The sequence below is a fragment of the Oculina patagonica genome, unplaced genomic scaffold (genome assembly GCF_052425735.1).
Source record: "Oculina patagonica isolate OP01 unplaced genomic scaffold, crgOcupat unplaced445, whole genome shotgun sequence".
NCBI classification, from domain to species: domain Eukaryota; kingdom Metazoa; phylum Cnidaria; class Anthozoa; order Scleractinia; family Oculinidae; genus Oculina; species Oculina patagonica.
Genome location: NW_027558304.1, coordinates 161 through 9,056, shown reverse-complemented (window position 1 = coordinate 9,056; position 8,896 = coordinate 161). Strand labels below are relative to the sequence as shown.

The following is an 8,896-nucleotide window of genomic DNA, read 5'->3' as shown; positions in this document are numbered from 1 at the left end:
CCTTGTGATGGACTAGGATCCAATCCAGGGGGAGTAGAAATTAAATACTCCTAGTCGCTTAATTTATCTGAGTGTGTAGTATGGCTGTGTATTTTTACGAGTCTTGCAGTCAAAACACAAATGACGAGTAAATATGTTCAGTGATACTACTCATTAAAATGCCTAATAAAAAAAAATATTGTAAATAATAAAGATGGTAAATTTTAAGCTCGGTGATAAATAATGAAGATGAATTTTTCAACAAAGACACGAGCATGGGACAAAGAAAAATTCTGAGTCCCCGACGGGAATCAAACCCATGGCCTCCCAGATACCGGTTGGGCGCTCTAACCAACTGAGCTACGAGAGACTCGTTGTGAGCTTAGGCCATTTACTAGGTTGATATATGACAAGAGTCCTGCATACTGCTAGGATCAGCAATGTCGAAATCATCAAGTGTGTTGTAAATAATAAAGATGGTAAATTTTAAGCTCGGTGATAAATAATGAAGATGAATTTTTCAACAAATATTGTCCAACGTTTACTTTTGCCGAAATGCTGACCTAACATCATTTTTAATTTTTCTCGCTGTCAGGAGAAATAGGGGTACTACACGTAATTAAACCGGTCTTGTGGAGAACAAATATTGTACCAACATATGATATATACAAATATAAAAATCTGCAATATTACAGTGACAAACCGATGAGTGATGCCGGATCTATTGAAGACCTGGATCAGTAAATTAGTTAAAACGGAAAATATAGACGGCAAACTGATTCTGACGGCTAAAGCGGTCAAAAATAAACAAAGTGAATAAAAAACTAGAATATATTGAATATAGGGCAAAGTTTTTTTTTCAATATATTCTAGTATTTTTATCCACATTTTTGACCGCTTTAGCCGTCAGGATCAGTTTGCCGTCATCTCATTGTATTGCAAGCGGCAAGTTCGTGCTCTTTATGAATCTTTTTAACAAAATATCCGTTTCCTGATGAAAGAAAAGAAAGGTCATCTAGAAAGTTTTTTTAAATTTACATCCGAGTGCGAGCTGGTGACTACAAAGACAAGTGCACGAATAATAATAATAATAATAATAATAAAACCTTTATTTGAGTGTCAAAAAACTAAAATAGCAGTAATAAAACCACTAAATGGGGACACTTTAAAGTAAAAGAAAAATAACAAAATCGAAATATCCTAATAAATGCTAAAATCGGTTAAAATTGGTTAAAATATTTACAATATATACAAGTTAAAATACAACACAACCGTCACGCAACAATAGGGTCACCATTAGTCGCTCGAGCTTTTAGGTTATAAACGAACTGAGCAAGAAAATACACTAAAGAGGTTTGGATCCTTTGAAAATCCTTAAAAAATAAAACTCAATTAACCAATTGGTAAAAAGAAGGAAAAAAGGAGTGGCTCGCAAGAGGCAAGAGGCTCGACTTCCAGCCGCTTTTCGGGAAAATGAAAATTTCCTCCCTCCTCTCTCGGGGAGGAACAAAGACCGGACCCGAGAGGCGGCGGAAATTGAGCCTAGGCAAGCAAGCAAGAAAGCAAGCAAATTACATTGATCTACACTGGAATCCCGTTTCTTCGAATTCTCGATTTCTCGAGCCTCCTTAAAACTCGAACCAAGATTCACTTCCTTTCGCTTTGCTTCGTTAAGTCAAACACTGAAATTTTAACCCGTTTTCGCGATCCCTTGGCTCTTGGTCCGAGAAAGATTTTAAAAGGCGGGCTTTTTTCCCGGGTTCCGGGTTCCAGACCTCCCGGCCAGTGTGTCACGCCCCATTTGACGCAAATTACCCAGAGTTCTCATGGAAACGTTCCAAGCTAAGCTCCTTGGTGCAGCGATTATTTGCTGAATCCTGTATCTTGTCGCTTGAAAGTTTTTAGTTCTTTTGCACTTTTGTCGAGTTGTTTGGCTCTTGATTCTGTGAAAGTCTCTTCATTGGATCGTCCTTTGGTGGTGGATAGCGAATTTTCCCAGTATGAGCGACGGTAGCGCACGAAAAGAGGACATTTTGAAGGGATTCAAATTGTATCCTTCGTATGCAAGTTTACTCGAATTTTATTCTTCTTTAGCAACCTAATTTAGCTTGTGATTAATTTAGAGCTAGTCTCTTAAAAGAGTTGATCGTTGTAGCCTACCTGATCTCAAAGTTTGCAACGTACTGGACTAGCAATTTGAGTGCGTCGATGGCGTTTAACAATTCGGCTAGTCGAAGTCAGAATTGCGTAAATTAATCAGATTTGTTGTTTATCTGTTGATATTAAAGCACTATTTGGTTCCTGTTATACTTTATACGACAATTGATACTTAAAAGTATTTCTGTTTGTATGTCTTGTTGCGTTTTTAGCAAGGATCGTTAGGGTAGGCTAACGTAAAACGATTTAGGCTAGGCTCGGTCTATCGCCTAGGATGTTCAAACAACGTTTTCGTTATAAGTTTATGACATTGTGTAAAAGATCGACATATAGATTAGATTTTAAAGAATTATACTTATATCCAATGAAGCAGATACGTCGATGCAATTGTGAGCGTCTATCACTAAGTAATTTTTTTAATTATTGATGTTGCGAGGCGAGTAAGTATATTTAAATTGATCTTATATACTTCGACATATTCAGGTGAAATGTGTCAAACATGGCTGTCTGTTTATTAGCAATCTGTGGTTTTATCAGAATCGTGCCATGTGTAACGTTAACCTTGACAGATTTTTTTTTGGATTTGAGAAAAGGGCAAATTAAAAGACGCAGAATTTTCCTGACATATGCCAACTGACCGGGGCATGTGCCAATGTTATGTCTAACTTGTAAATTGATAAAATTGCTGGTTAAAAATGTGTCTTTAACATGATCAGCTGCTAACTGAGCGATTTTAAGTGCGATTGAGAGTTAAAGAGAGATAGATTAACTGTCTTCGTTGGTGTGTTTTTATGCATGAATATTAATCCTTTATTACAGGGATTATTGTTATTCTAAGCGACACAAGCTTTTTTTGCCTTTGTTCAGTGGGAGGTGTTAACCTTTTAATGCCTCACATAAAAGGCTGTTAAATGGAACAGCAAGCTTTGATTGGTTCCTGAGAAGGCAGTTTATCATTTATCTGCCAAAGGGAAATGATGCTTTTTTAATTAAACAAAATTTGAATGTCTCAAAAAAGTGCATGACCCACTTTTTAGTTTGGCATGAATATGGAAGAGTTTTGTTCAAGCCAGAAAAAATTGTTAAAGTTGCTTTGTTGCCTTGGGCACCAGAGGGTTTTTCTCTGTGTAGCAGAATGCTTTGGCTATGCTGGAAACCATGCAAGGGAAACCTCATCTCCAGGGAAATCAACTGGCAGAGTTTTCATTAATTCCAAGTGTCTCTGCCATGGATCCAGTATACACTCATTTTTATATAAGAATGTCTAATTTTGGCCGAGGCTGAATGTTCTTAACTTTTTCGAAGATTTAAGCCTAAAATGTTCTTAAAATGTTCTTGTTTTAAAAATTAAAAAAATAAAATAAAACAAAGTGGCATTGCAGTAAATTCATTCCTAACCTAAATGTACATGATCACTTCAAAGTGATGACAATGTTGGTTTCATGCCAGGATTTGAGTAAAGATGTATTCATTTCGTACATATATTTGTCACTTACAACAAATAGGAAAATAATATTTGTTCTTTACCAAATTTCAGCCTTGGGTACATTCTTAGGATGTTCTTAAATTTTGGCCTTCTTTCAACCTCGACGTTCTTATAAAAAAGGTTCTTATAAAAAAGAAAGAGCATAAATCTATTCACAGAAATAATAGGACTTATATACAATGATACCTGATATTTTTGGGTGGTTTAAGTGACCTTACAATTGAACCATGACTGATTTGTGTGACTGCTACTTCCTTATTCTAAAACTTTGCACTTATGCTGCACTTGTCGCTATTTTGACTTTCCGTCAAGTGAAAGAAAAGATCTAAATAGAAATGCAGAGGCCAAAGAAGCTATAGCTGTTAGCTCTTAGCTTACTAATTTTGTCAAATAATAAAATTAGTAGAAATAAATTTACATCTTGTAAGCTACACTTTATTGGAATTCAAGGTTTACTTTAGAATGAGATATTTTGATGAATATATTTGTATACTTTCAAAAGGTGTCATTTAGGAACATTGATTTTTCTTTTGTAGCAAATTTTATATACAGATCCTTAACAATGATAGAAACTGGATGAATCTGCGAGATGCTGATTCAGGGAAAGTATTATGGCAAGGCAGTGATGACTTGTAAGTGAACTTTGATCAGTTCTTCCACTTCCTCATTCTTTCAATTGATTTATTCCACTGTGTGTTTCCAGGAAATATCCCTACCTACCCCGTGCAGGGTCATTGGAAATTCTGATAGGGAGGGGGGGGGGGTAGTTTCAAATGTCAATACTTTAAAGGAAAAAAAATGAAAGTTAAACCGCCAGTAATTTCCACTTCCTCATTCTCTGATTAATTCCATTGTGTGCTTCCATTGGAAATTCTGATCAAGGGCGTAGCTAAGAAAACACTAAGCCAGCTTGTTTACAATCCTAGCTGGCTTTTCTGGCCTTGACAGCTCTGTTTTCAAGTCAAATTCTGGCCGCATTTAAGGTCTCTTTCAGCTTGTGAAATTAGCCAGCAGTCGCTGGCCCTTAGCAGCATCCCTGCTGATGGGAAGAGGGGGGGGGGGGGGATTAAAAATTCAATACTTTTAAAAAGTATGAAAACTAAACAGTAATTTCCAGAGGGGTTGGATGGGGGTTTCAAACTCCATAACCCTCTTCAGAGAGAGAATGGATATTTTCTTGAAAACACATTTTGTGAATTGTATCTATGTCTGTTTTCACTGGCACAAACGTGTTTCTGTTCCTTTAGATTCCTAACACATTTCGGAGTTTTATTTCTCTTTTTTTTTTTCCAGGTCGGTTCCTGAAAGAGAACATGAAGGTATGATGCAACTTCTCTTTAGATTGAATTTTATTTTTTCAAAGAATGAGGTAACATAAAAGACACTTTTTTTCTATTGCAGGTGATGTCATTCTTTAGCGAAAACATGTCTTAGTTTGAAAATTTAACATCAAGAGTTTTCAGTCAAATCTAAATATAACTGTATGTACATAAGGAAACCTAAGACCATACAATCTTGACTTGATGTACCAATACTTATACCTGCTTTCAGTGTTATGTGCATCTACATTAATCTTCTTCATCCAAATGAACCCACAAATTCAGAAGGTCATGCTAGTTGGCTGTGATTGGCAGATTTTGATCTGTCTTGTTTGTTTAGCACGTTGAAAGATGGATGTCGATAGAAAGCCGTTTAAAAGTACATAACACTGAAAGTGAGTGTAAAGTATTATGATTGCTCAACCTACAAAACAGTTCTTTGATTGCATATACTACAGTTACTTGTGTTTCAGTATATTTTGAGATTTTTAAATTGAGGACATTGATGTTTTGGTTTTGTTTGCAGCAAGAGTACCAAAAAAGATCTTAAAATGCAAGGCCGTGTCTAGAGAACTAAACTTTTCATCTGAACAAGAAATGACAAAATTCAGACTTGAACAGAAAGTTCTGTTCAAAGGAAAGTGTTTAGAAGGTAAGGAAGTTTTAACATGTTACACAGTGGATTAAGGTTAAGTGTTAAACGGTCACCGTTGTTGCATTCGTTGTCATGGTTGATTGATTGCATTGCCAGGCAAAATGACAGACATTGCTAGGCAGGAATGACAATGTTTTGTCTGGGAAAAGGCACGATGTCACCTGTCCAGTGACTATTTTCTAAAAGAGGTATCTGTGTAATCTTCAATTGCATAATAAGAAATAATATAAACAATAACGAACGCGACAACTGTGTCCGTTAAATGCTCAACCTGAATCCGATGTAATTATGTTTTCCTACACTCATCTGGCATGAACCATGGATCCATTGTCAACAGTCTGTCCAACTTTCCATGCATGTATGCATACAAGTGGGATGGGTGGGTTAGGTGCACTGTCACTAAGGGTTAGAAGCCAGGATTTCCCTTAGCTACTACAAGCTGAAGATTTTTTTGTTCATCCTGGCATCATTTTTCATGAAATAATTTGCTTGTTGACACAATACATACAGTTCCATTTTGTTAATACATTCTTAACAAAAACTTCCAGTGTGAACCAAAACTTTTTTCTAATTTGATGAGATTTTTTATGACTAAAAACAAGTGTATTACTTTATCTCGTGTTTGTAGAATGGTATTTTGATTTTGGATTTGTGATCCCTTCATCAACAAACACATGGCAATCACTCATAGAGGCTGCTCCTGAATCACAGATGATGCCCGCAAATGTTTTAAAGTAAGTATGGATTATGGTATAATAATCTTTCAAGAATTTTTTCTGCAGCTATTTCCCAGCAAAATTTTTTTGTGTAAATGTTCCACCATCTGTTGAAAATATTTTCTTTGAACTTGACAGTTTCAATTTTCTGTTTAAAAATCTGTTTTGTTTTCATCAATATGGAAACAGTAATGTTCAATAATTTTTGTCATCTCTTTCAGCGGCAATGTGGTGATTGAAACAAAGTTCTATGATGGCGACCTCCTAGTCAGCACGTCGAAAGTGCGAGTTTATTACGTCTGACCAAGACACAGCAGCTCTTTTCTATGCATTAATTTAACAATATCTGAGATGTACAGTGCTGTCTAATGACATGAAGATAATTTTATGTTGCCTATCTATGACCAGCTCAGTGGTGATTGCTTTCTATGTTGAACTAGTAACTGTGAGTTCCAGAATAGGAATTTTTTTTTTAGAATTTCCAGGTTTTGATTTTCGGTACCTTTCTCCTGAATTTCTGTAGATGAATTTAATTATTAACTCTGTGATGTGTTGTATAATAGTTCCGACAGTATAAATGTTTGTATGTTGGGTGTAACTTCAAGTGATTTGTTAGCCTGCGTAGCAAGCGTTCCCATGCGAGCGAGTGCTGCTATGTGTCGCGCGCGAACGAATATTCTGGCGAAGAGCGAAAGATTCTGGCCGCGCGAAAATTGGGGCGAGAGCAAAAAAGGGAAAGGAGCGGGGAGGGGGTTGGGAAGCGAGGGAACGCTTGGCTTCCCCACCCCCGCCCCCCTTCTTTTCCCTTTTTTGCTCTCGCCACAAATTTTGTGCGGCCAGAATCTTTCGCTCTTCGCCAGAATATTTGTTTGCGCCCGACACATAGCAGCACTTCGCTCGCACAGGGAACGCTTGCTACGCAGGCTAGTGATTTGTTGAATTTGGGTACTCTACCAGCAGGTTTCTTTCCTTTGTTGTGTACATACACTGTAGCTATATTGCTATGAGTTGCTATTTCTTGTGTCATGAATTTTAATAATGTAAAGTAAAACCTCACTTTTAAGGAAACAACTGAAAATAACAAATTGAGCTTTCTTGGATTTGTCCATTACATTACTCTTTGTTTTGAGTTGTCTTTTAAGACTGGTATTACATATTAAAATATGTAATACCAGTTTCACTTATAACTATGGATTTGATTTCTGTCTGCTGTTTTATTAGTAATATTTAACAACTATTCACCAAAGTGGAGTTGGCTAATGGTGAATAATTACTGAGGTCAATATCAGGGACGGCGGAGCCAGGAGGGCTGGGGGGCTTTACCCCCCCCCCCACTTTTTCACTTGCTAAGAGAAGAGTCTCTTGAGCCCCCCCACTTCAAGTCACTAGTCAGCCCCCACCTGGAAAAATGTTTTGCCGCCCCTGAATATTCACCACTGCCCTCTGACACTGAGGTGAATAGTTGTTTCAGTTTAATTTTTAACCCATTTATTCCTGACAATGATTTTTGTACCCAAGTTGCTCAGAGGTGAACAGCAATGGTTATCCAGAGTTTGAGTAGCCAGGTAGAGCGTTCCTACAATGCTCTCCACTGATTAAGTATATACTAAACTAAAATATTATTGTGTGAATGTTCGCTTGCTTGTTGTGTACATTGGCAGGGGTGTACTGTAGCTGTTAGAGTGCTTTTTTGGGGGGATTTTCCTCAGCTGATAAAAAGCGATTCAGTTCATTAATTTAATAACTCCAGTCTCTAGCCAGCTAGATTATTTATATTTATTAGAATGATGGTGAGTATTTGTACACCCCTGCATTGCATTGCGTTGCGTCACGTTCCTGTTGGGTTAGGATTGCTTGCAATCTATTGTTGCATCACAGAACTTACCAGCAAAAATTATGCAAAACAATAGTTGCAGTAGCAATACTAATTTTCTAATGTTGACAACAGCAAGGTATATGTAAAGAGTTGTAAAATATGTGATTTGTTGTTTTTGATTGCTTTTTGTGCATTCATTTAGTTTGTTGTCATATTTTAATTATACTACGTATTTGTTTCTTTTGTAAATCAAGAATCATTTGTGATGCTGTCAATAGGAAGGACAGTGAAGTGTTTGTAAATCATGCATTTATGTCACAATAAAAGGAATCTTAAGATATCTTGAATGTTTTTGTTGCTGTACATCATCAACCCATTTAGGTACTTACTATGCAGGCTTTCTTCTATCAAACACCCCCCCCCCCCCCCCCCCCCGACCCCAGAACTTTAAAAGTACTCCTTTAAAACCAAATGTCAATTTTCCCCAAAGAAGTCTCCTTCGCAGCAGTTGTTTGGGCTTGTCGCACAAACCTCTGTGTGCAAAGGATTACCCAAAAGGGGCATTATTTGATAGTCTGAGTTTCTTTTGCCTCGAGTTAAAAACAAGTCCAATTGCAAAACCATTGAAGTGGAATTAACAAATAGATTCCATTTTGCCGTGCGTCTCCAGGTTCAGTTATAGATCACAGATGTGATCTATCTGTGATCTCCTACTGAACAGATGCACGGCAAAGTGGAATCTATTTGTTTTAAATAATAACACAAGAC

At 36.9% G+C, this 8,896-nt stretch overlaps 1 protein-coding gene across 1 annotated transcript; it reads left to right on the top strand.

Annotated features, from left to right (window-relative positions):
* The first annotated feature begins 1,823 nt into the window (after positions 1–1,823).
* On the top strand, positions 1,824–7,412 carry LOC144640749 (retinal rod rhodopsin-sensitive cGMP 3',5'-cyclic phosphodiesterase subunit delta-like). The gene is made up of 6 exons (XM_078499827.1): positions 1,824–2,029; positions 4,192–4,254; positions 4,916–4,941; positions 5,468–5,593; positions 6,225–6,330; positions 6,534–7,412. Exons 1-6 carry the CDS (start codon positions 1,980–1,982, stop codon positions 6,613–6,615), a joined length of 453 nt encoding a protein of 150 aa, XP_078355953.1. The 5' UTR covers positions 1,824–1,979; the 3' UTR covers positions 6,616–7,412.
* The last annotated feature ends 1,484 nt before the right edge of the window (positions 7,413–8,896 follow it).

Coding starts and splice junctions, on each gene's coding strand:
- LOC144640749 (XM_078499827.1), top strand. CDS start 1,980: ATGAGCGACGGTAGCGCACGAAAAGAGGACATTTTGAAGGGATTCAAA. Junction 4,255..4,915: donor TGGCAAGGCAGTGATGACTT/GTAAGTGAACTT, acceptor TTTTTTTTCCAG/GTCGGTTCCTGAAAGAGAAC. Junction 4,942..5,467: donor TCCTGAAAGAGAACATGAAG/GTATGATGCAAC, acceptor TTTTGTTTGCAG/CAAGAGTACCAAAAAAGATC.